We start from the raw sequence: 27,189 nt of genomic DNA on the forward strand, positions 1-27,189 counted from the left end.
CTTCGTAAGAAGGTATGATGTATACGAACTGAACGACCGCGCTTCACAACAAAAACATGGCCACATGAGTTGGATTATTCCGGTAATATTGAACTACTGTTCATTGTTATTGGTTTAACAATACTGTTAGGGAATGTCATAAGAGTAGTCACAGGGCAACCAAAGATACCCAGCTTCTGGGTACGGGATCTTTGCCCGAAACGCTATGCGTGCTAGTGGCTTTACAATAATAATAATAATTTATTTAGGAAAAATATAAATAATATAACATAGATGCACAAAAAATGCATAGATGATACACAAAGATGCATAGAAAAAACATAGATGCAGAGTTACAGTACAAACATTCTGTTTGATTTATAGATAGAGGTAGTACATACAATACCTAAAGCCACTAGTACGCATAGCGTTTCGGGCAAGATTGTAAAATCATCATTATTCCTATTTTCTCTCTTAACCCCCAGTGTACCTTCTCGTATATTAATAAATAAATAACCAGGGTTTTTTATGCGGCTGTGCTGAAAGCCTGACGTAAAATAAATCATTGTGTCGGAGAACAGGAAGCAACAAATTAGGCTTATATTGAGGTTCCCCCCTCCCCCCCCAATTACGGGTCTGTCTAATTACCACAAGCTACCACAAGCTACCACAAGCTACACAAGCTTCACAAAGCTTCCTGGCAATACGTTAGTAATGAATAAATATGATATGTTAGGCTGACCTAACCTAACCTAACCTAATCAAACCTAACCAAATCTAACCTAACCAAATCTAACCTAACCAAATCTAACCTAACCAAATCTAACCTAACTTAACCAAACCAAACCTAACCTAACCTAACCTAACCTAACCTAACCGATGCTTGGATCGTCAACTTGATTTGGTGTCACCATTTCTTTATTTTCGTCTAATTTCTTTATAAAAAGATACTTTTCAGATTAAAATTATGTTTTTTCGTGTTGTACATTCAGTACCAACATTATAATGAGTAAATATATCTTATTTATTCATTACTAACATATTGCCAGGAAGCTATGTGAAGCTTGTGTAGCTTGTGGTAGCTTGTAATTAGACAGACCGCCAATTACTGGTGGAGTAAATCAGCCTAGCCTACTTCTTCCTAGCATAACCTAACAGTCTCCGTGGTGTAGTGGTAAGACACTCGCCTGGCGTTCCGCGAGCGCTATGTCATGGGTTCGTATCCTGGCCGGGGAGGATTTACTGGGCGCAATTCCTAAACTGTAGCCTCTGTTTAACGCAACAGTAAAATGTGTACTTGGATGAAAAAACGATTCTTCGCGGCAGGGGATCGTATTCCAGGGACCATAGGATTAAGGACTTGCCCGAAACGCTACGCGTACTAGTGGCTGTACAAGAATGTAACAACTCTTGTATATATCTAAAAAAAAAAAAAAAAAAAAAAAAAAAAAAAAAAAAAAAACTAGCCAACACTAGCCAAGCCTAGTCTACCCTTGCCTAGCCTAGCAATCAGCCCTTGAACCCCCTACTGTTAAGACTCTGCTCTCTGATTGTACCTATGACACCTATTATTAATCTCCTTCTGTATCTTTAGCTCCAGTATGTTGTTATATTATGCTGTGCAAATTTGGGACCTGGCCCTCTAGTATCTTACATATATGTATTATTTGATACCATTCTTGTCTCCTGTCCAGAGAGTACATTTTGAGAGCTTTGAGACGGTCTCAATTATTTAGATGTTTTATCATTTATATGTTTGCTGTTTATGGTCTCTTTATTTCCTCTAATTCAGAGATTTCTCCTGTTCAGAAAGGGGGAGTCAGTACCGAGCAATACTCAAGATGGGACAGCACCAGTTATTTGAATAGTATTAGCATTACTGTGGGTGGGGTCTTTGAATTTTAAGTCTCATAAACCATTCCATTATTTTTCTGGCCGCCACTATATTTGCTCGGTTATGTTCACAAAGTGTGAGGTCGTCAGACGTCATAATTCTCAGATCTCTTGCATGTTTTTTCTGGGGGGAGCCCCGTCGGCTCCCCGGAGTTATCCCAGGCTGATATGCTAATGTCAGACTTTGGCATCAGTCATGTGTATGGAGTTCTTAGGCCTACCGGGGACCACGGCCAGAACCGGGCCCCCTCAGAGAGGCAAGGGGAGCAATGGCCTATAGAAGCCCCCGTGTAGTTGGAAGCATTCTATGTCTGCCATCGACCGGAACAGGCACCCAGAAAGGTAAGCGCCCCAAAACAAACCCCTATTCTGGTTAAAATTGCTACCTAAAACCGAACTAGTGGATAGAACTCCCCAACCGAAAACAAGCAAACTAGTGTGACGTCACACACTGCCGCGCCGCTGTCTGCGCAGCTCCCCCCTCCCCGGGAGGGGGAAGGGGGAGCCCCAGACCCCCCGCGCCGGCTACCCACACCTCAGTTCTTGAGGCTGATGCTATAGGCGATGGTCGTGTGCTCTGGCTCCGGTGTCGCTACTGCACTGTGCTTTGAGTGTGGTGTTAGTTTTGTGGGTGCGAGAGCCAGGAGTTATCTTCAGTACTCGGGCTGCATGCGCCTAGGGCTGCCTTCCCTAGGTGCCCTGTAAGTACTGCCCTTGGGGCTTGGGGCCACCTTCCACAGGCTCCTCGGGGTCTGCCTCTGCTGGTCCGTTTTACCTTTCGGTTTTTCGGCCGCCTGTTGGGCTCTTGGGTGTTCTGTTCTCCCTTGTTACCGGCAGGTAAGAGGCAGTTTGCACTGGTAGGGGCGCAGGGTGCTGCTCAGCTTGTAATTCCCGACATCGCGGCCGGCTCTGTTCGTTGGGGTTCGCTCTCCTCTTGCGGGGTTTTGTTTTTCTTTTTGTTTTTGCCTGGTGGGGGGTTCTGTCATTTTATTCAGTTTGTTTTTGCCCTTCCACTGTTCTCCTCGGTGGCGCCCCCTGCTAGGTCCCCGTGAGTGTACATGTCCCTGGGGTTCAGCTTTAGAAGTTTGCTTGGTAGTTTTGGGCGCCGGTTTGCAGCACCCTGCCTGGGACTACCTGAGCGCGAGTCCTCTTAAAGTAAACGCTCAGGACCCTGGGAATCCCCTAGGGGGCGCGTGGGTCCGATGGATGTGACCCCGGAGTCCCCACTCGCTGTGTGGGAGTTTGAGGGTTGCTCGGTCCCCTTGTCTCAGGGTGACCCTCATTGTTTTTGCCTCTGCCACGCTGCCTGTTGGGTCGGTGATACTTTCGACCCTGAGTCCTGTGAGTGTTGCTGCTTGCTTGTGACTCAATTTACCCAATCCTCTGATTCTATTCGGGTACAGGCGGCACGTGCGTTGCAGTCTAGGTTTCGTCTGTTGCAACGCGCTCGGTTGGTTGCTTCCCCGGATGCCCCGGGGCTGCCCCGCTTTGCTTTTAGAGACCCGGACTTGGGGGTGGGGGTCGCTTCGATCCTGGTTCAGTCCGCACCTCCTCGTCCTTCCCCTTCTGTTCGTTCTGGTCCCCCGCCCCTGCTTCCGGCCCCGAAGCGTCTGAGGGTTTCGGGGTCGGAGCAGGGGTTACTTGATCTCGAGACTCGGGCAGCTTCGGGGGTTGCCCCTTCCGGGGGGGTGGCAGAGGCATCCGAGTCTTGTCTCCCGGCCGAAGCTTCAGGGTCTGACCAGTGGGCCCCCCTTCCTCCAGCTTTTCCGGCTGCTCCGTCCTTGTCTTGTGGGGTCGGGGCTTGGGGAGAGGACTCGGCCTCGGGTCCTGTGGTGACGGACCTCGAGGCTGGGGAGGGGCTGACTTGGGGGGCCTTGGGCCCCGCTGGACCCCGCCTGGGTTTTTCTTCCCACTGAGTGGGGCTTATTGTTACAAGGAGTGGGGTTTTCTTTCCCCCCCTCTGCGTACGAGTTGGATTTGGTGTCGGCCCCTCCCCGGGTACGGTTCCGTGTTCCCCCGGGTACGTCGGTTCCGTCCTTCCGGAGGTTTTCGGCTTATCGCATCCAACCTGGTGTGGTGCGAGCGGCCTTTGCAGCTTACCTCCTGCGTGACCCGGATTATGCCTCGGAAATGGATCCGTCCACGTTCAGGTTTGGGACTTCGTTCCCTTTCTGGCTCCGTTACGAGGTTCCGGAGTCGTCCTGGCTAGCAGACTGCCCCTTGTTTGGTCTGGATTCCTGGCATTCTTTGTCGTTCCCGCACGCTGGAGTGGCGGGAAGCTTCCACGGTGCTTCAGGTTTTCCTGGGGGGTGAACTTGAGTACCTGAATGAGTGCTTGTTTGCCCCTGCCCTTCCCCGCGATGTGGGCGTTATTCAGCTCCATGTGCAGGTTCCCTCCCTTTCGGCGGCGCTCGTGGCGGAGGACTTGCGCGCTCGGGGCCTTTTTGTGTTCGGCCTTGCGGTTCTTTTCCCTCCTGGAGCTGTCTTCGGATTGGCTCGTGGAGGATGTGGGGACGCTTGGGTCAGTCCCGGGGTCCGGCACCTTGTCCTCGGCTGCGCGTTCGTCGGTTGCCTTGTTGAAGCTGTTCACGCCGATTTTGCGGGATGCGGTTTCCCTGTTCTACGCTTCCCGTCTCGCGTGTCGGCAGGCGGTGCTGGGTTCCTCCGTCGAACCTGCTTGGGCTCTGGCTCTTAGGCGTTCTTCACCTTTTTGTCCTCTCCTGTTTGGGGAGTCGGCTGTGGCGCAGTTTATTCAGGCTGCGTCGGCGGCTTGTCGTCCGATGTCGGACTTGTTGGTTTTCCGGGGGTCCCGGGGTGGGTCTTCCCGGAAAGGTCGTGCCAGGGCTCGGGGTTCCTCTCGTCGTGGTAGGCCTCTGGTGTCAGGTTTGGGGTTGGCTCCTCCTGCGGACCCTCCCTCGTCTGGTCGGCGCGGTGTTCGCGCTGTGCGGGGTTCTGGGTCTCGTAAGGGTCGCCGGCCCTTTCGCGGTTTGCCCCTTTGACGGGGCGATGGGGGGGCGGCTTGCGCTGTTCGCCCGCGCCTGGTCCCACGATTCGTGGGCCTTTCGGGTCATGTCTCGCGGCCTGCGGTGGCGTTGGGTGGCCCCTCCCCCCTTTGGGGGGTCGGGGCTGGCAGGGCAGGCTTCTTCCCCTGCGCTCTGTCGAGTCGTCTTGGAGTGGGTACGCTTGGGCGTCGTCGAAACGACGTCGTCCCTCAGATGGGTTTCCCGTTCCGAAACGGGACTGCGCGGACCTGCGGTTCATTCTGGACTTGTCCCGTCTGAACCCCTGGGTTCATTGCCCCTCCTTTCGGATGACTACGCTGTCTCAGGTTCGGCTCCTCTTGGAGCCGGGAGCTTGGATGGTGTCCCTGGACCTCCGGGACGCTTATTGGCATGTCCCGATTCATCCGCGGTTCAGGGACTGGCTCGGTTTTGTAGTGGGGCATCTGAGTTACCGCTTTCGTTGTCTCCCGTTCGGGTTGAACCTGGTACCTCGCGTGTTCACACGCCTTACACGGGTTGTGGTGGCTCGTTTGCGTCTCCTAGGTGTTCGGGTGTTGGCCTACCTCGACGACTGGCTGGTTTGGGCTCCCAGCCAGTCAGCTTGCTTGCTAGCCAGGGATTTGGTTCTTTCCCAGCTCGCCGGGTTCGGGTTCTTGGTGAACTGGAGGAAGTCCCATCTGGTTCCCTCTCAGGTTCGGACTTGGCTGGGTCTCGTGTGGGACTCTCGAACCGCCTCCTTGTCTCTCCCTCCGGAGTCTCTCCTGCGGCTGCGGTCCCGCCTTCGTCTGTTTCTGGAGGGCCCTCGGGTCACCCGGCGGTTGCTCGAGGGGCTGTGCGGGAGCCTGAACTTCGCGATGGTGGTCTACCCGCCGGGTCGGGTTTGGCTTCGACGGCTGTTCTGGTTCCTTCGGGGTTTCCCCTTTCCGCCTCTCTCGCGATCGCAGAGTTCGACCCCCGGGGGACTTGCGTCGGTTGCTGCGTCACCGGCTTCCTCTTCGGGTTTTTCGGGGTTCAGTGCCTTGGCGCCTACCAGAGCCCTCGCTCGATGTGTACACGGATGCGTCGTCTCTCGGCTGGGGTTTTGTGACCAGTGCTCACCAGGCCGGCCAGGGGCGTTGGGATCCGTCCTTCCGTCGAGCTCACAGTACGGTGCGGGAGTTCGCGGCAGTGTGGTTTGCTCTGGGGAGGATTCGGGTGGCCCGCGGATCGACGATTCGGCTCCATTCGGACTGCTCTCCGGTGGTTCATTGCCTGAACCGCGGGGGTTCGATGCGGTCCTTGTCTCTTTGGGGTTGGTCGCTTCGGGTGACTCGTCTGCTGAGTTCTCGGGGTTTGGCTCTCCTGGCGGTTCACGTACGGGGCGTGTCCAACGTCTTGGCCGACCCCCTGTCTCGCTTCGTTCCCCTCTCCACGGAGTGGACGGTCGACGACGAGTCCTTCCGTTGGCTTTGCCAGACGTTCGGGCGCCCCGAGGTGGACCTCTTCGCGTCGGCGTGGTCGAGGCGTCTTCCAGTTTATACGGCGCCCTTCCCCGATTGCGAGGCCGTCGGGGTCGATGCCTTTCGGCTCGACTGGTCGAGGTGGGGGTTCCTGTACCTCTTTCCCCTGGTTCGGCTGTTGCTCCAGGTCCTGACTCGCTTAGAGACTTACCGGGGGAGAGTTGTCCTTCTGGCCCCTTGGTGACCGGCCCAGCCTTGGTTTCAGGCGCTGGTTGCTCAGTGTCCGAACCCGAGGGTTTTCCCGCGGCTCCGCCTCTTTCAGCAGATCGGGCCGGTACGTCACGTAGCTGGTTCGATCTTCTCCTCGAGTCTTCGCGTATGGTTTTTTTGACTCGAGTCTATCATCATCTCTATGGTGATCAGGTGGCCTCCTTGTTGGTGTCCCACCTGAGGGCTTCTTCTCGGTGGCAGTATGAAGTTTCCTGGCGGTCCTTCCGTTTCTTTTTGCGTCTTCGTCGTCTTAGCTCCTTGTCTGTTCGGGTGGTCTTGTCCTTCCTCTCGTGGTTGTTTCAGGACCGTCATCTTATGCCTAACACTGTCGCTTCGTATCGTGCGGCGCTGGTGGAGCCGCTTCAGCTTGCTTTCGGTATCGATGTTACGTCTGCGCCGTTTCGCAAGCTGTCTCGTGCATTGTTCACCTCCGGCCTGCTCATGCGTCGCCTGAGCCGTCCTGGTCTTTGGACAGAGTGCTCGCTTTCCTTTCATCTCCTCGTTTCGTTGTGGCCCCTTCGGTCCAGGATTGTTTTTCCAAGGCACTTTTCTTGGCTTTGGCCTCTGGGGGTAGGGGAGCTTCATGCTCTCCTCCGGCGCAGGGGTTTCTGCTCTTTTGGTCGTGGTGATAGTTTTGTTCGTTTGCAGCCGTCTCCTTCTTTTCTGGCGAAGAATGAGACTGCTGCGTTCCGGAGGGGTCCATGGGTGGTTGATGCTTGGTTGGTCAGGCCGGGGGTGCATCATGTTTTGTGTCCGGTTGCGGCGCTTCGCCGTTATTTGCGCGCCACAGCTTCTGTGTCCGGGGACGCGCTGTGGGTTGATCCGGTTTCCCTTCTTCCCTGTTCGCGGGTTCGGGTCTCTCAGGTCGTCCGCAGGGTTATTAGGTCCAGCCAGCCTGCGGTCTATCCCCGTGCCCATGACGTTCGTAAGTTCGCGGCTCTTGCTGCCGTCTTTGGGAATATGTCTTGGTCTGGTATTGGGGCGCGGGGATTTTGGCGGTCGAACAGGGTCCTGGCTGCTCGTTACCTTGTGAATGTCCCTGGGCCTCGTCGGGCCTGTGTTGCTTTGGGTCGGCGGTTGCAGCCAGTTGTCTCGGCTTCGAGTTGAGGGGTGAGCGACGACCGCCTCCCGGGTAAGTCCCTCTTTTTCTGTCTGTGGGTAGTTAGCTCCGGGGAGCCGACGGGGCTCCCCCCAGAAAACCAGCGTTGAATGTAATGAAACGCCATTTTCTGGGTGAGTCCCGGAGGCTCCCCGGCATCCCTCCCTCCCTCCGGTCGGCGGTTTTTCGCGTTTTTGACATCCAGCCTCAATTACTGAGGTGTGGGTAGCCGGCGCGGGGGGTCTGGGGCTCCCCCTTCCCCCTCCCGGGGAGGGGGGAGCTGCGCAGACAGCGGCGCGGCAGTGTGTGACGTCACACTAGTTTGCTTGTTTTCGGTTGGGGAGTTCTATCCACTAGTTCGGTTTTAGGTAGCAATTTTAACCAGAATAGGGGTTTGTTTTGGGGCGCTTACCTTTCTGGGTGCTTACTAGTGTGACGTCACACTAGTTTGCTTGTTTTCGGTTGGGGAGTTCTATCCACTAGTTCGGTTTTAGGTAGCAATTTTAACCAGAATAGGGGTTTGTTTTGGGGCGCTTACCTTTCTGGGTGCCTGTTCCGGTCGATGGCAGACATAGAATGCTTCCAACTACACGGGGGCTTCTATAGGCCATTGCTCCCCTTGCCTCTCTGAGGGGGCCCGGTTCTGGCCGTGGTCCCCGGTAGGCCTAAGAACTCCATACACATGACTGATGCCAAAGTCTGACATTAGCATATCAGCCTGGGATAGCTCCGGGGAGCCTCCGGGACTCACCCAGAAAATGGCGTTTCATTACATTCAACGCTGGTTTTTTGTTTTTTTTAGGTAAAATTTAAATCAGACAACATTATCAATTGCAACATTACAGCATTGTCAACAATTCTATCTGAGAGAACATTACAGCAATGGCTTCCAGTAATTCAAGTAAGTTACATTATAATTGTGATTTGTTTATAATATATACTTTAAATTTTATTTTTGTATGTTTTTAATTTTATTTGGGTGTAAGTTCATATTATTATTAGATATAGAGTATAAAATCTTAATTTTGTTTTGTCAATTTTGTCTGTTAGAATTGCATATCTATTTCAAACTTTATTAATACCACAAAATGTTAGTTAAGTTGAATATTAATTTAATATTATTGGAAGATCAAAAAGCTTAGTCAAATAAGTATTTGAGTCCCAATTCAATTATTTGCAGTTCACAAATTGCAATTTTGATTTACATTGAAAATTCCAGATTATTCTTCTCTTATTTAAACATATTAAATTTGGTTTACTTGTGTAATTAATAAAATCTGGTGCTGTACAGGTTCTCAATAATACAATCACAATTCTCCGCTCAGTCTTCTGTAGCACTGTACTGCTTTGTGGTCTTTCATTATGCTGCTACTGTGTTTTTTGTACCACTGTATTACATTTTAAACATTTTACTCTTTTTTATGATTGCCCAGATTATCTTTATTTACAGGCCAGAAGAAACCTTTCCAGCGGTGTTGTCCCATCTGCAGTAATGCCATTAGTGTTCGTCGACATTTCTGCAACTGTGGACACAGCTTTATAGATGAAAAGCGTAAGGGTGATGTAGAGCGGGAGGAGAAATATAAGGAAATGGGTCGAAGAGCTGCTAAGCATCAAAACCTTTGCAGATCATTTAAAGCCATGAAAAAATCTGTAAGTATTTCATGCATTCTGTTATTTCTTCAATTAGAATTGTATCATATTGTATTAATATCCATTCTGTTAGGTTTTAAATTTTCCCACAAATAAACAGATTTTAAGCCATTTGATAATTAATTAGTATTAACATTTTCAATTTTGGTGGATACTGTACTTATTGATGTTAATAATACAGTAATGTGCATTATATAAGTATTTTTGTGTTATTTTATATTTTTTTAATTTCCATTAGTTATGTAATTATACTTTAATGATATAACTATCAGTAGGTCTCTTAAACTAGGTAAGAAAAGTACATCTTAAGCTACTTCAGTACTTCTGCACTTTTGCAGATGTACCCAATGCTGTATGAGGGAGGGATGCTGTCTGTTTCAGAAGCTTATGGTTATCCCATCTTATATTCTGTAATCATAAAGTTAATCTCTTTTTTTATAATTGAAGCCATATCTCTTGAACACTGTGTTCAAATTAACACTAAAAATATTTTAGTTATATTTGTAATTATTTTGTTGTATTGCAGGTCTCTAAACTACAAGGTGGTGGTTAGCAAGTTGCTGTCATCTATTTTAAGGTCGGCAATAGAAATACCACAAAGGGCATGCTACCAGGAAGTGGTCTGTCAAGCAAAAATGTTAATAATCTCACCGAATTGTTTTATCTTGGTAATTATTATTATTATTATTTTGCATAAGCTAACAATGAAAATCATAAAACCTGCATGTTCCTTTGTGTTGGCAATAATGAAAAGCATTTACCTAGTACAGTAGTTTAGTTCATATATTATGCATCCCATATCCATGTTGTTAGCAGTAGTGGAAATGGTTGCAGAGGCACATAATTAATTGGCTCCGGGACTGAACCAAGCAATTCATTTTAGCTAAGCAAGTTTCAATCTTGATGACCTAATTACATAATTCCATGCACATCACCACATTGACAAGGGGCTCGAGACCGACCATGAGTACAGATTTTAAATTAAGCAACTGACGTGTGGAGAGCTAGTGTCACAATTGATATGTTTATCTTGCACACTGCCTCCATCCAGTGGACAGCGGTGGATAGGTTACAATCACTTAGTTACTACATACAGTTAGCAAACTGGTGATATTTGACCAAGATTTCTGGCAGCAGATCATTTTGAATGAAATATTTCCTCATATCTTGAACATTTGTTATAGAATTATCCGAATTCACATATCTTTTTTCACTCCATCACATAGTGGAGGAGGGTGTGCAAATAATTTTGACACACTTTACTTTGCATCAGGTCTATGTCATCAGATAATGAGACTTCCTTTACATATGGGTACCAAAATTCCCATAATGACATAGTTCCTCATTGCTGCCAAATTTCACATTTCAGTGTTTCTTTCAATTAAAGTTTTTTGGAGGACATATTTTGTAATGATGATACCATATTAAATTTACGCATGTTTCTTAATTTTCAGCATACATGCAGGACAATGGATCAAGTGTCAACAAGATACCAACAAATAATATAGATGCCCAAGAAGATATCAACATCAGTGAGGCAAAAGAAAAGAATGGGGAGCAAGAGCTTAAGTTAAAGAAAATGAAGAAAAAACGAAGACTGTCTGAAGATTCAACTATTAAAGGTAATCAAAACTCATTCTTCGTTTTTTAAATTCAAAGCAAAACTTGTATATATTTTAGACAAGTTTTTAGGTTCCACAATTACATAACTGATTTGTTGTATAAAGTAGTTGTATTATATACAGCTGATGAGTCACAATAATGTTGCTGAAGAATGTTGTCCTAACCACACACAAAAAGATGAAAATACAAAGACGTTTCAGTCCGTTCTGGACCACTATTAATTCAATTGTTAGTTGTATTATACTTGACTGCTGATATAGTTTATTTCATGTATTCCAGTTCACAGTAATATTAAAATTAACATCAGAGCCTGACGGCTCAGTGGACAGTGCTCTGGGTTTGTAATCCTAAGGGTCAAGGATCTATTTTTATTAGATGCTGAAACAAATGGGCAGTTTCTTTTGCCCTGATGCACCTATTCACCTAACAGTAAATAGGTACTTGGGAGTTAGACAGCTGATATGGGCTGCTTACTGGGAATGTGAATGTTAAAATTAGGATTAAGGACTTGCCCAAAAAGCTATGCATGCTAGTGTCTGTTCAAGAATGTAAGAAATCTTTTATATGTATATATATATATATATATATATATATATATATATATATATATATATATATATATATATATATGTCGTACCTAGTAGCCAGAACTCACTTCTCAGCCTACTATGCAAGGCCCGATTTGCCTAATAAGCCAAGTTTTCATGAATTAATGTTTTTTCGTCGACCTAACCTACCTAACCTAACCTAACCTAGCTTTTTTTGGCTACCTAACCTAACCTTACCTATATATATAGGTTAGGTTAGGTTAGGTAGGGTTGGTTAGGTTCGGTCATATATCTACGTTAATTTTAACTCCAATAAAAAAAAATTGACCTCATACATAGTGAAAAGGGTAGCTTTATCATTTCATAAGAAAAAAATTATAGTAAATATATTAATTCAGAAAAACTTGGCTTATTAGGCAAATCGGGCCTTGCATAGTAGGCTGAGAAGTGAGTTCTGGCTACTAGGTACGACATATATATATATATATATATATATATATATATATATATATATATATATATATATATATACATACACATATATATATATATGTCGTACCTAGTAGCCAGAACTCACTTCTTGCCCTACTATGCAATCCCCGATTTGCCTAATAGGCCGATTGATTTACTTTATTTTCAATAAATTGTTTCCAATTAGTTTATTTGAATTATTATTATTATATTATATTAGGAACATAAATTATTGACTTAGTTGTGTGAGTATAGGTTACGTTTAGATAGGTTAGGTAAGGTTGGTTAGGTTCGGTAATATATCTACGTTAGTTTTAACTCAAATTTCAAAAAATTAACTTATAAATAATGAAATGGAATGATTTATCATTTCATAAGAAAAAAATGAGAAAAATACATAAATTCAGGAAAACTTGGCTTATTAGGCAAATCGGGCCTTGCATAGTAGGCCGAGTATGATGTTCTGGCTACTAGGTACAACATATATATATATATATATATATATATCATTGAATATGACCGCATATTCTGTATTTATTATTTTCTGGTTTAGGGCTTCTATCCCTCTAACTATTTTCTTAGCATCAGGGCTTAATTGAAATAGGAGTTCTCCAAAACTCATTTTCGTACTTTTAAGGTGAAGAAAAGAAGTGATTTACTATAGTGTGTATTACACTTATTTGTATAATTTGCACGACGTTTCGAACCTCCATGGTTCATTCTCAAGTGAACAGATCTTACAATACTAGTTGATTTTATACCCGCATTAGGTCAGGTGATAATACAATGAAGGTGAAAACATGGGGGGATACATAAGGGATAAACATAGGGGCTGCAGAAGGCTTATTGGCCCATACGAGGCATCTCCTATCTAAACACAAAGATTAATCCAGTGTAATTGGCCTGTTATGTTGGACATTGTCTTCTGTGTTGGCATCGATATGTTCTTGTCTTGTCCTTACTCTCATGGTGGGTAGAGTAAATAGTTCCGTGATTTGGGTGTTCATGGTAGGTCGCTCTATTCTTATGTGAATTGCCTCAAGAATTTGTAATCTTCTTGAATCTTGGGTTTTGTCTATTATGCAAGTATTCTTGTTCAACATTTCTCTTGTTAACAAGAGAAATGTTGAACAAGCATGAACCTGAAGTTCATGCCTTCTTTACCCAACAAAGTCTCATCCGTTTATCAAAGAATTTTTAAATATATTTTCATATTGATTTATTGGGGTTCTATTACATGGCCAGGAAGAATTTCAGATCCGGATTAACATTAAGAAATATTTTTTTGTACATTTATATAGAAATATTTCTTTAGTATTTTACCATCCATGTATTTAAAAGCAATTATGAAGTTAGAAAAAGTAGCATAGGCTCCTCGCACAACATTCTTTATGTGGTCCTCAGGTGATACTTTTCTATCTAGAACCATCCCTAGATCTCTCTTTTTTTATCAGAATTTTTTAAGGATTTCTCACATAATTTATAGGTTGTGTGGGGTCTATGTTCTCCTATTCCACATTCCATAACATGACATTTATTCACATTAAATTCCATTTGCCAAGTGGTGCTCCATACACTTATTTTGTCCAGGTCATCTTGAAGGGCATGCCAATCATCTAAGTTTCTTGTTCTTCCTATTATCTTAGCATCATCAGCAAACATGTTCATATAATTCTGTATTTCATCTGGTAGATTGTTTATGTAGACAGGTTTATGTACCACAGGTTTAGGAACCTGTGGTACTCCACTTGTAACATTTCTCCAGTCTGATACATTGCCTCTGATTACTGCCCTCATTTTCCTGTAAGTCAGAAAAGTTTTCATCCATGTTAGAAGCTTACCTGTCACCCCTCCAATATTTTCCAGTTTCCGGAACAACCTCTTTATGTGGAACTCTATCAAAAGCGTTTTTTAGGTCCAGATAGATGCAGTCAACCCAACCATCTCTTTCCTGTAAAATCTCTGTTGCTCGATCATAGAAACCGAGTAAATTCGATACACCGGATCTTCTAGATCAAAAACCATACTGTCTGTCTGATATTATATCATTTCTCCCCCAGTGTTCTACCCATTTAGTTTTTGTTACTTTTTCCAATATTTTGACTATTACACTTGTCAATGATACAGGTCTATAATTGAGTGGGTCTTCTCTGCTGTCACTTTTGTAGATTTGAAGTATTGTGTTTGTGTGTGTAGCATGTGCATTAATTCAAGTAGAGTGGCTGTGTGTTATCTGTAGCTGCAGCTGTAGAGAAACACAATTTTTGTTTAATGAGGATATATATTTTATTCAGGTTTTCCTTATTTTCAGTTCACATTCAGGAAAATCAAAATAGGAAGATCAGGGAAGCGAAAGACAAGAATGTAGAGCAAGAGGATAAGTCCTTGAAAAAAATGAAGAAACACCGACTTTCTCAAGATACAACTGTGACAAGTAATCAAAACTCATTCTTCGATTTCTAAGCAAAACTTGTACTCACCTAGTTGTGTTTGCAGGGGTTGAGGATTGGCTCTATGGTCCCGTGTTTCAACTATCAATCAACTGGTGAATATATTCTTGGGCCATTCCTGCAGTTTGTCCAGTTTTAGTTATAAATTTTAAAGATTTAAAAATTGTAAAGTAATATAAACTTAATGGTAATTTAAGTAATGAAAACTTATTGGAACTTAAAGTAAAAATGAACTAGAATAATTAATAACAATGGATGACCAATAAAAGTCAAAAAGCAATTATGAAATCTATAAAATGAATAGCTTACTTACTATAATATAATAAGTACACTATAGTTTAATATTAAAGTTACACTAAAACACTAAAACAAAATGTGGTAGATTAAATTGAGATACACTCAGGTACACTGGATGATAAAGTTTATACTAGAGGACACAGGCAAAGCCAGTGTACTGTGGAACAAGGAAGTAAAAAAAGAAAAAAAAGAGACAATAATAAAGAAGACCCATTTTTTTTCTGGGGGGAGCCCCGTCGGCTCCCCGGAGCTTTACCGGCTGATATGCTAATGTCAGACTTTGGCATCAGTCATGTGTATGGAGTTCTAGGGCCTACCGGGGACCACGAGCCAGAACCTGGCCCCCTCAGAGAGGCAAGGGGAGCAATGGCCTATAGAAACCCCCGTGTGGTTGGAAGCATTCTATGTCTGCCATCGACCGGGTCAAGCATCCAGAAAGGTAAGCATTCCAAAACAAACCCCTATTCTGGTGAAAATTGCTACCTAAGCCGAACTAGTGAATAGAACTCTTCAACAGAAAACAAGGAAACTAGTGTGACATCATACGTCACCGCGCCGCTGTCTGCGCAGCTCCCCCCTCCCCGGGAGGGGGAAGGGGGAGCCCCAGACCTCCCACGCCGGCTATCCACCCATCAGTTCTTCGGCTGATGCTATAGGCAATGGTTATGTGCTCCGGCTCCAGTGGTTGTTTCAGCACTGTACCTAGAGTGTGGTGTCTGTTTTCTAGGTGGTGCGTGAGCCGGGTGTGATTCTTCAGTACTCGGGCTGCATGCGCCTAGGGTTCCCTTCCCTAGGTGCCCTGTAAGTACTGCCCTTGGGGCTTGGGGCCACCTTCCACAAGTTCCTTGGGTCCTGCCCCTGCTTGGCCGTTTACTGCTTGGTTTTCGGCCGCTCTTTGTGTGCTCGGGTGTTCTGTCTCCCTTGTTCGCCTTCGAGTAAGGGGCAGTGTTTGCACTGGTGGGGCGCGGGGTACTGTGCAGCTTGTCTTTACCAATCATAGCGGCCGGCTCTGTTCCGCTTGGGTACGCTGTCCTCTTGCGGGGTTTTCTTTTTCTTTTGTTTATATACCTGGTGGGGGGGTCTGCCTTCGTTCTTGCCCCTTGTGTCCCTTGTGTCCCTTGTGTTCTGAGTATTTCTGGTGGTACCCCCTGCTAGGTCCCCGTGAGTGTACACGTCCCGGGGGTTCAGCTCTTAGAAAGTTGTTTGGTAGCTTGGGTGCTGGTTAGCAGTACCCTGCCTGGGATTACCTGAGCGCGAGTCCTCTTAAAGTAAACGCTCGGGACCCTGGGAAACCCCTGGGGGCGCGCGGGTCCGATGGATGTGACCCCAGAGCCCCCCCCTCGCTTCCAGCGAGTTTGAGGGTTGCTCTCACCTTTTGTCTCTGGGTGACTCTCTGTTTTGCCTCCGTCTGCTGCCTGTGGGGTCGGTGACACCTTCGACCCGGTGTCCTGCGAGTTTGGTTGCTCGTTGTGGCTCGGTTCCCCAGTTGTGCTAACAAAGCGGGTGCGGGCAGCAGGGGCGTTGCACTTGAGCCTTGGTGGTGGCAACGTTCTCGTGGTTTCCTCCCCGGGAGCCCCGGGGCTGCCCCGTTGTATTTCGTTTTGGGACTTGGGGGTGTTGGTTGCTTCGGTTCCATCCACGCCCCCTTGTCTTTCCCCTGGTTCACCCTTCCTGCCTGCATCCGGTTCCTTACCGTCTGTAGGTTCAGGGCGGGGTGTTTGGTGGTGTTGAGACTCGGGCGGTCTCGGGGAATTCCCCTTCCGGGGTAGTGACGGGGGCATTTGGGCCTGTTCCTCCAGCCGTGTTGTATGAGTCTGCCAGTGGGCTCCCTTCCTTAGTGTTTTCACGGCTGCCCCAGTTTTCTGGTACGGCCGGGGCTTTGGGGGAACGGCTCGGCCCCGGGGCCTGTCGTGTAGGTTCCCGGGGCTGGGGAGGGGCTGACTTGGGGGGCCTTGGCCCCGTTAGACCCCGTGGGGGGTTTTATCCCCCTCTAGGCGGGGCTTGTGGTTACGCGGAGTGGGGTCTTTCCTCCCCATTCGCCGTACGTGCTGTTGGACATCGGCCCCTCCCCGGGCTCGGTTCCTTGGCCTTTGAGTCGGTTGGTTCCGTCCTGTGGGTGGATGTTTCCTCCCCCGCTTTTTGGGACGGTGTTTTTGTCATTTTCCCCGTTCGATGGGGTTCTGCGTGACTTCTGATCTCGGGTGCGCCTGCGCCTTCGTGTGCCTTCGGGACTAGTGTTGGCTTCTGTGTTCTCGAGGGTACGGGAAGGTTTTTCGCTACTTCCCGCATTATTGGAACGTCTGTCGGCTCCTAGTACTTGTCGCCCTGTTGGGCTACTTGTCGCCCTGTTGGGCTACTTGTCGCCCTGTTGGGCTACTTGTCGCCCTGTTGGGCTACTTGTCGCCCTGTTGGGCTACTTGTCGCCCTGTTGGGCTACTTGTCGCCCTGTTGGGCTACTTGTCGCCCTGTTGGGCTACTTGTCGCCCTGTTGGGCTACTTGTCGCCCTGTTGGGCTACTTGTCGCCCGGTTGGGCTACTTGTCGCCCGGTTGGGCTACTTGTCGCCCGGTTGGGCTACTTGTCGCCCGGTTGGGCTACTTGTCGCCCGGTTGGGCTACTTGTCGCCCGGTTGGGCTACTTGTCGCCCGTTTGGGTTCCCTTTTTTTGGGCTCTTGGCTTCTTTGGCCGGTTTTATTGTTCCTGCTTCCTCTTTTGGCTCCTTTTCTCGTGCAATAGTCCTGGCTGGCGCCTTCCCGCAGGGAGGGTGTGCGGTTCGGCCAGCGTGTTATGCGCATGCGCCGTGGAGTTTGTTTTGGTCTGGGCGGTGGTTCAGTGCTGGGGTTTTGCGCCCTTTTTTGCTACAGTGCTTCGCCTCTCGTTCTTCTCCCTGGCTGCGGTATGTGCCCCTTTGCGCCGGGGGTGTCCTGGTTCCCAGTTGTGGGGAGGACACCGCGGTTTTCCCTGTCATGGGTGTGGACCGCCTCCTTCGCCTCTCCCTGTTCTCCTGCGGGTCCGGCAGGGTCCGGCTCTGGCGTCTTCACCTGGCAGTGCTCCCAAGTTCTTCTGGGAGCGGTTGAGTCGTGTCAAGTTCGAGCCACCATTCGCCAGGTGAGTTTCTGCGGTCTGGCGTCTTTTGGCCGGGCGCTGGATGCGGCGGTGTTCCTATACCTGTCTTTATTTAGGTATAATTTTGTACGACTGAGACCGTTCGCACACCAGTGACTGTCCCTTTATCACCCCTTCCTGTCCCCCTCATGTGCATGTCCAACCTATGCTGGAGTCATTCAGGGGACCCTCCTTTTTTAATGTTGTGAGGTGTGGGGGTTGTAGGGTTGGTTCTGTACTCAGCTGGTGAGGCTCCTGGCTGTGCTTGCAGGATTTGAGCTCTGGCTCTTGGGTCCCGCCTATCTGGTAGAACTTGCGGGATAGTACCAGTGGAGTGCAGTGGTGCTATTGGCACTTTTGGGGAACACTGTATTACCATCAGTGGTCTGTGCTTGTTACACGACCTACTTGCGAGCATAAGCCTTCTTGCTGGTTCGTCCGTGGACTTCCAGGGCGCACTGGCCTGTTTTCGTATGGCAGTTCCGGCCCGTCCTGGTTGTGGGGGTATGTGGGCCGGTGGACTGCTCCTAGCAGCTGCCTGGTGGGCCATCCTCTGGCCGGTCTGGCCTGACCTTGGGCCGGGCTTGAGGTGTAAAAGAGCTCCCAGTACCTCATCCAGCAGGTATCGAGCGGGTTTCTCCGCCGTCGGTCACCTGGTGCAGGTTTCTGGGCCTGCAGGGTTTTGTCGTGTCTCCGTTGGCCCTGTCTGGGGTCTGCCTGCTCCGTTCTCTGCCTTTGCAGAGGGGAGTTGCTATTTACATGTTGCATGTTGCAGTGGTGCCTGTTGCTGCTGCTGCTGCACGTGTGCATTGGTACCGTGTTTCACGGTGGCGTGTCCTTGTTCCTGTGTCCGGTTGTGGAGTGGCACTTTGCTGCCGTTTTGTGCCTGGGGATTGCGTGGGGTTTTTGTCCCTGCCTGATTGTCCACCCCTGGTTGTTCTCCTGTTTTTTTTTTTTTTGTGCTTCTGCTCTTTCCTCCTGCCTCTTCTGCAGCAGGGATGTTCTGCGTGTGTTCTTAGGCGTTGGTCAGCCTGTGTCCTGTGATGTGCTTCTTTGTCTCGGTCTGTTGCAGTTGTTCGTGCCCCTTGGTTCGGGTCCTGTTCTGGCGGCGACCCTTCCGCCTTCTTTGGTTTTTCTATCTTGCCCTGCCGGTTGTTGTTGTTTTATTTTTTTTTTTGGGGGGGGGTTCTTGCGATGTCTCGCGTCGGACCCGTCGTTTCTGAACTCCTGGCGGGCTTGCATGCTTCGGGGAGTTTTTTCTGTTCGGCAGACGTTCCATCTCCTTGTGCCGCCTGGGTTTCGGTGGTCGCGCCCGAGATCTTCTCGCGGCTCCGCCTTTTTCCTGGGCTCGGGGGGGGCCTTGTCGGGGCTGCTTATGTTCTGCCTCGTGGTCTCGCCTCCGGTTGGTGGTCGGGTGGCTTCGTGGTTGGTGTCCCACCTGCGTGCTTCTCTTGGCGGCAGTATGGGGTATTTTGGCGGTCCTTCCTTTTCCTGTCCCTTCTTAGGTGGTTACTCTTGTTAGCTTGGTTTACTCTCGGCTTGGTTTTCTAGTGGGGGTTGGGGGCCGTCGTCTTGCCACATACTGTCGCCTCTTTTCGTGCGGCGCAGGCGGAGCCGCTTCAGCTTGCTTTCGGTCTTGGTGTTGCTTCTGCACCGTTAGTCAGCTGTCTTGTGCGTCATTTCACCTCCGGCCTGTTCGTGCGCCGCTTGCACCATCCTGGTCTCTGGTCAGCGTGCTCTGTCTTCTACTCGGTTGGTAGTGCCCCTTCGGTTCCGGTGTTTTTTCGTCGGCTGTTTCCTTTGGGCCTTTGCCTCTGGGGGTCGGTTCGCTGTGTTTTCTTGCTCCTTCGGTTTTAGCGTTTTGGTTGTTTGATGGCAGCAGTCTCCATCTTTTCTGGCGCGGGGTGGGGCTGCTGCATTCTGGAGGGGTCCAGGGTTTGTTGGTGCTTCGTTGGTCGGGCCGGGGGTGTGTCGTTTTTGTGTTCAGTGGCGGCCCTCTGCTGTTGTTTGCGTGCCACGGCGTTTGGGTCCGGAGCGCGTTTTGCGTTGATCCGGTTCTGTTCTTCCCGGTTCGCGGGTGATGGTGTCCCGGGTGGTCAGCCGTGTTCTTGCGGCTAAGCTGCCTGTGTTCTTCCCTCATGCCTGTGGCGTTCGTGGCTTCGCTGCTCTCGCTGCCGTCTGGGCGACGTGGCCTTGCAGTCTTTCAGGCATGGATTTTTGGTGTTCGTGCAGGGGCCTTGCTGCTCGTGGTTCTCGTGTTGTTCCCGGGATTTTCGGGGCTGTGGCGCCTTGGGTTGGCGTTTGCTGCCGGTTGTCTCGCCTCCTTGAGGGGTGCGTGGTGTCCGCCTCCCGGTTTTGTCCCTTTGACCTTCCTCTGTGGGTAGTTAGCTCCGGGGAGCCGACGGGGCTCCCCCCAGAAAACCAGCGTTGAATGTAATGAAACGCCATTTTCTGGGTGAGACCCGGAGGCTCCCCGGCAACCCTCCCTCCCTCCGGTCGGCGTTTTTCGCGTGTTTTGACATCCAGCCTCAGAACTGATGGGTGGATAGCCGGCGTGGGAGGTCTGGGGCTCCCCCTTCCCCCTCCCGGGGAGGGGGGAGCTGCGCAGACAGCGGCGCGGTGACGTATGACGTCACACTAGTTTCCTTGTTTTCTGTTGAAGAGTTCTATTCACTTAGGTAGCAATTTTCACCAGAATAGGAGTTTGTTTTGGAATGCTTACCTTTCTGGATGCTTGACCCGGTCGATGGCAGACATAGAATGCTTCCAACCACACGGGGGTTTCTATAGGCCATTGCTCCCCTTGCCTCTCTGAGGGGGCCAGGTTCTGGCTCGTGGTCCCCGGTAGGCCCTAGAACTCCATACACATGACTGATGCCAAAGTCTGACATTAGCATATCAGCCGGTAAAGCTCCGGGGAGCCTCCGGGTCTCACCCAGAAAATGGCGTTTCATTACATTCAACGCTGGGTTTTTTTAAGTTAAAACCTTTTGGAAGGAAAGGCACAGCTAAAGTACACATTGGTAGTTAAATGAGGTTATAATTTGAACTCTGGTTATTCAGCAGCTATCCCACAGTCATTCAGGAGAATTGAGGTGAGCTTCAGTTGTTATAAAATAGGTTTTTCCAGTGTCAGTCCCCCTAGCTATAATTGTATTGTCTCCCACAAAACAATGTTTAATTACAGAGGAATTTTTCCAGAAACCCCGCAGTTTAAATAAGAGATTTTGTCTGAACCTGGTCAGACATTTATTCACAAACATTTGATTTACTAGAGAGTGCAGATTTGAAAAGGTCTGACTTGCGGAAGCAGCTATCTAGTTTAACTCAAATTCTCCTGTTATTTATACCCTCCTGTTGATTTGATACCCACTCTATAAGCTGATTTGATGTCACTAGTTTTGATTGAATATTTTGATCATATCTTGAATATTTTGATCTTTGGGGAATATATTTCCATATTTGGATCATACCTTGGATCATTTGGTCTTGGGGGAAAGACCATCATGCATTCATTCATTAATTCATGATGGTCTTGGGAGAAGTTTGTGAATGAATGAATGGAGGTTTTGGGGAGGTTTCAAGTGTGCTTTTTGGACCTGGCGAGTCTTTGGTTCCTGTCCCATCTCAAGAATATCTGATCATATATTCAAAGCTCTTTTTGTTGTTTGGCAATCTACCAGCTGTCAACTATTTGTTGTGATGTGTTTTGTTAATATATATTTTGTTTAGAATATACTGTATGGAAACCAGGGATACAAATATTGTATAGCTACAAATATAAAAAAAAAAAAATTAAATATAAAGTACTTGTTATATATTCTCAAATAATTATTATAAAAGTGTGCAATGAATTGATGTGTGCTGTATTTGCAGAGCATCAAATCATGGAGATGGTAGGGCAAGTACCTTGAGGTGCTTCCGGGGCTTAGTGTCCCCGCGGCCCGGTCGTCGACTAGGCCTCCTGGTTGCTGGACTGATCATCCAGGCTGTTGGATGCGGCTGCTCGCAGCCTGACGTATGAGTCACAGCCTGGTTGATCAGGTATCCTTTGGAGGTGCTTATCCAGTTCTCTTGAACACTGTGAGGGGTTTGCCAGTTATGCCCCTTATGTGTAGCGGAAGCGTGTTGAACAGTCTCAGGCCTCTGATGTTGATAGAGTTCTCTCTCAGAGTACCTGTTGCACCTCTGCTTTTCAACGGGGGTATTCTGCACATCCTGCCATGTCTTCTGGTCTCATGTGATGTTATTTCTGTGTGCAGGTTTGGGACCAGCCCCTCTAATATTTTCCACGTGTAAATTATTATGTATCTCTCCCGCCTGCGCTCAAGGGAGTACAGATTTAGGCTCTTTAGTCGATCCCAATAGTTTAGATGTGTTACTTTTTTTACTGAGTAATAATTTTTACTGATGGTTTACTGAGTAGATTCTAGCAGTAAAGATTCTCTGCACGCTCTTCAGGTCAGCAATTTCTCCAGCTTTGAAAGGGGCTGTCATTGTGCAGCAGTACTCCACTCTAGAGAACACAAGCATTTTGAAAAGTATCATCATCGGTATAGGATCTCTAGTGTGAAAAGTTCTTGTTATCCAACCTGTCATTTTTCTTGCAGTTGTGACGGCTACTTTATTATGTTCTTTAAAGGTAAAGTCTTCAGACATGAGTACACCCAGATCCTTGACATTGCCTTTTCGTTCTATGTTATGATTTGCCCGAGTTTTTTACGTGGTTGCCGTTTTTATATTTTCATTTTGTCCATAGCGCATGAGCTGGAACTAATATTCGTTAAACACCATATTATTTTCTGTAGCCCATAGAAAGACCTGATCTACATCTGATTGGAGGTTTGCTGTGTCCTCTATGTTGCCTACTCTCATGAAGATCCTAGTGTCATCTGCAAAGGATGATACAGTGCTATAGGTTGTGTTCTTGTCTATGTCCGATATGAGGATAAGAAAAAATACTGGAGCAAACACAGTACCTTGGGGGACTGAGCTCTTCACGGTTGATGGGCTGGATTTTATTTTGTTGACTATTACACATTGTGTTCTGTTAGTCAGGAAATTGTAGATCCATCTACCTATTTTTCCGGTAATTCCTTTTGAACGCATTTTATGTGCAATAACACCATGGTCATTTATCAAAAGCTTTTGCGAAATCTTTGTAAATTACATCAGCATTTTGTTTGTCTTCCATAGCATCTAATGCCATATCATAGTGGTCCAGCAACTGCGACAGGCAAGAGCGCCCTGTTCTGAAACCATGTTGTCCGGGGTTATGCAGATGCTGTGATTCCATGTATTTTGTGATCTTACTTCTTAGCACTCTCAAAAATTTTTATGATGTGCGATGTTAGTGCTATCGGTCTAATTTTTTGCCTCTGCCTTATTTCCTCCTTTATGAATTGGTGCTATCTCTGCTGTTTTTAGTATATCAGGGATAATGCCAGTATCTAGGCTTTGTCTCCACATAATGTGGAGGGCCTGTGATAGTGGTTTTTTACAGTTCTTGATGAATATGGAGTTCCAAGAATCCGGGCCTGGTGCAGAGTGCATAGGCATACTGTTTATGGCTTCTTCAAAATCCAGTGGGGATAGGGTGACGTCTGATATATGATTTGATGTTGGTATCATATCCATGAAAAACTCATTTTGGTTAGAAATCTTTAGTGCGTTTAATGGCTCGCAGAAAACAGTCGTATTGCTTCCTCAGTAGCTCGCTCATTTCTTTGTTGTCATCGGTGAAAGTTCCATCTCCCTTTCGCAGGGGCCCAATACTAATGTGGTTTTTGATCTTGATTTTGCATAGGAGAAAAAATATTTCGGATTCCTCTCTATTTCACTGATGGCCTTTTGCTCTCTTTGCCTCTCCTGGGTTTTGTATGATTCTTGTAGCTTGAGTTCAATTGTTTCTATTTCTCTACATAACCTTCTTCGCCGTTCGTGAGATAGGGTGCGACTCTCAAGTTGTTCCGCGATTCGCTTTCTTTGCCTATATAGGGAACGACGTTCTCGTTCCAATCTGCATCTCTTCCTCTTTTTTTCTTAGGGGTATGCGGTTTAAACATATTTTTAGTGCTACTGAGCTTATTTTTTCCAGGCACTGGTTCAGATATGCATTTTCTAGCTGTTCTTCCCAGTTTATTTCTGTGCAGTCCTTGTTTATTTGCTCCCAGTTTATCTGTTTATTATTGAAGTTGAATTTGCTGAAATCTCCTCCACCGGGAATCTGGACTGGTTTTGAAGATCTATTCCCCATGGTTGTCATAACTTCAATTAAGTTGTGATCTGAGTAACAGGTATTTGTAATCATTGTTTCTGATCAATTCATCATTATTAGTGAAAATGAGGTCCAGCGTGTTCTCCTTCCTAGTTGGTTCTACTATTTGCTTGTTTAAGGCAAACCTGTCGCACATCCGTAGCAGGTCATTTGCATGTGCCTGTTCATTTAGGCTACTTCCTGGTATTCTTTCTGATATTACTGTATTAGCCAGGTGCTTCCATTTCAGGTGCCGTAGGTTGAAGTCCCCAAGCAGGATGATGATCGGAGCTGGATTTGTGAGGTTTTCCAAGCAGTGTTCTATTTTCATTAGTTGGTGTTTAAACTGCTGAGGGTTTGCCTCCGGTGACATATATACAAGGACAATAAGTACATTTAGGATCTCTATTTTGATTATCAGCACTTCCACCATATTATTTGAGGTGTTTAGCAGCTCAGTACAGATGAGTGTGTCTTTGATGTAGAGGCTGACCCCACCCTGAAGCCGGTGTTTCCATCACATATGAAAAGATTGTACTCTGAGATCCATATTTCACCATCATGGTAGTCCTTTGTGTGGGTTTCTGTTAGGGCTGCAAACACTGCATTTGCCTCATGAAGGAGACCATCTATAAAGTGAACTTTGTTGGATTTGCGTGTTCTTATACCCTGGATGTTGGCAAATATAAATGATGTTATCGTGTTAGTGAAAGTGCTGGATGCCTTACTTCGTGATAATATCTGAGGCTCTGGTAAGGAGGCCACTGTGTTTGCGTCCTCTCTAGCATTTGACCGAGTTGGTGGAAGAGTCTGGTCATTTTTAGCCATTCTTCTCCTCCTCCTCTTGCTAAAAAATTATCCCGGTCGATGGAGTAGTGGGTGTTTTCATAGTGGCAGTGTTGCTACCACGTGTCGCACTCTTAATTTGTTTTGTTCACTTGTTAGATTGCATTACTTGCATTTTCCCACTAGTTATCTTACAGTAGAGGTAATTACCTAAGTGTAATTACCTAAGTGTAGTTACAGGATGAGAGCTACGCTCGTGGTGTCCCGTCTTCCCAGCACTCTTTGTCATATAACGCTTTGAAACTACTGACGGTCTTGGCCTCCACCACCTAACTTGTTCCAACCGTCTACCACTCTGTTTGCGAAAGTGAATTTTTCTTATATTTCTTCGGCATCTGTGTTTAGCTAGTTTATATCTATGACCTCTTGTTCTTAATGTTCCAGGTCTCAAGAAATCTTCCCTATCCATTTTATCAATTCCTGTTACTATTTTGTATGTAGTGATCATATCACCTCTTTTTCTTCTGTCTTCTAGTTTTGGCATATTTAATGCCTCTAACCTCTCCTCGTAGCTCTTGCCCTTCAGTTCTGGGAGCCACTTAGTAGCATGTCTTTGCACCTTTTCCAGTTTGTTGATGTGCTTCTTAAGATATGGGCACCACACAACTGCTGCATATTCTAGCTTTGGCCTAACAAAGGTCGTGAACAATTTCTTTAGTATATCGCCATCCATGTATTTAAAAGCAATTCTGAAGTTAGAAAGCGTGGCATAGGCTCCTCGCACAATATTCTTTATGTGGTCCTCAGGTGATAGTTTTCTATCTAGAACCACCCCTAGATCTCTTTCTTTATCAGAATTCTTTAAAGATTTCTCACATAATATATAGGTTGTGTGGGGTCTGTGTTCTCCTATTCCACATTCCATAACATGGCATTTATTAACATTAAATTCCATTTGCCAAGTGGCGCTCCATGTACTTATTTTGTCCAGGTCTTCTTGAAGGGCATGACAATCATCTAAGTTTCTTATCCTTCCTATTATCTTAGCATCATCAGCAAACATGTTCATATAATTCTGTATACCAACTGGTAGATCATTTATGTAGACAATAAACATCACTGGTGCAAGAACTGAACCCTGTGGTACTCCACTTGTGACATTTCTCCAGTCCGATACATTGCCTCTGATCACAGCCCTCATTTTTCTATCAGTCAGAAAATTTTTCATCCATGTTAGAAGCGTACCTGTCACTCCTCCAATATTTTCCAGTTTCCAGAACAACCTCTTATGTGGAACTCTGTCTAGTGTCTGTGTCTAGTTTGGTGTCTAGAGGTGTCTAGTTTCTGTGTCTGGGCACTAGTTACCTGAGTACATTACACCTGCTTGATGGGGTTCTGGGAGTTCTTCTACTTCCCAAGCCCGGCCCAAGGCAAGGCTCAAATTGTGAGTGTTTTGTCCACCAGGCTGTTGCTTAGAGCGGCCCGCAGGGCCACATACCCACCACAGCTCGGCTGATCTGGAACTTCTCTTAGAAAACAGTCCAGTTTTCTCTTGAAGATGTCCACGGTTGTTCCGTCAATATTTCTTATAGTCGCTGGTAGGACGTTGAACAACCACGGACCCCTGATGTTTATACAGTGCTCTGATTGTGCCTATGGCACCTCTACACTATTTGGAAGAATACACACACAGTGGGTACTGGGGTGGGCCTACCTCCAAATGGCCCCTTGGTAAAAGTAAACCAATTTTAACTCAAATAATCTATGCTAGGATTCTTGGAAACCATTGTGGCACCACAATTGCCCTTCTTGGTCTCTGTCTACCGATTGTTGTAATGCCTGGTGGCCTCTGTCTACAGACTACTATGGTTCCAAATTTCTGTGATTTTGGTGTTTTATTTTTTGCAAGAAATATATATTTATTATATATGTTATGTTTTCCACATTTTCAGCACATCAGTGTCCACTTACTGCTGAAGCAAGTACCTTCATCAGGGTTCCCAAAGATCATATCTTAGAAGGGTCGAAGACGTCCATTATTTTGAAGCCATCAAATAGAAAAGAAGAAAGAAATAATTTGAAGATAGTCAAGAAGGAAGATGAATCTGTTGGAAAAGGGCAAGTCATGATGGTTCAGAAGAAAATAACGCACTATTTGTCTGATAGCAGATAATAAACTATTTTTTGATAATGTAATTGAGTCAGAGGTGAATCCCATCAATCTTACTTCCTTTACAGAAAAATAAATATAAACAAAATATTATTTATGTAAAATATGATTTATTTTTGTAATAAAATCAATAAACTTTATGTAATTAA

At 46.7% G+C, this 27,189-nt stretch overlaps 1 protein-coding gene across 2 annotated transcripts; it reads left to right on the forward strand.

Annotated features, from left to right (window-relative positions):
• Window positions 1-27,189, forward strand: LOC138372011 (myb-like protein V). Of its 2 annotated transcripts, XM_069337070.1 has the most exons (7): window positions 1-82; window positions 8,485-8,583; window positions 9,133-9,335; window positions 9,862-10,003; window positions 10,790-10,957; window positions 14,289-14,411; window positions 26,823-27,189. In XM_069337070.1, exons 4-7 carry the CDS (start codon window positions 9,940-9,942, stop codon window positions 27,041-27,043), a joined length of 576 nt encoding a protein of 191 aa, XP_069193171.1. In that variant the 5' UTR covers window positions 1-82; window positions 8,485-8,583; window positions 9,133-9,335; window positions 9,862-9,939; the 3' UTR covers window positions 27,044-27,189. The 2 variants fall into 2 exon arrangements, with proteins under 2 accessions (XP_069193171.1, XP_069193172.1); XM_069337071.1 differs by lacking the exon at window positions 9,862-10,003.

The sequence above is a fragment of the Procambarus clarkii genome, chromosome 37 (genome assembly GCF_040958095.1).
Source record: "Procambarus clarkii isolate CNS0578487 chromosome 37, FALCON_Pclarkii_2.0, whole genome shotgun sequence".
In the NCBI taxonomy this organism is placed as follows: domain Eukaryota; kingdom Metazoa; phylum Arthropoda; class Malacostraca; order Decapoda; family Cambaridae; genus Procambarus; species Procambarus clarkii.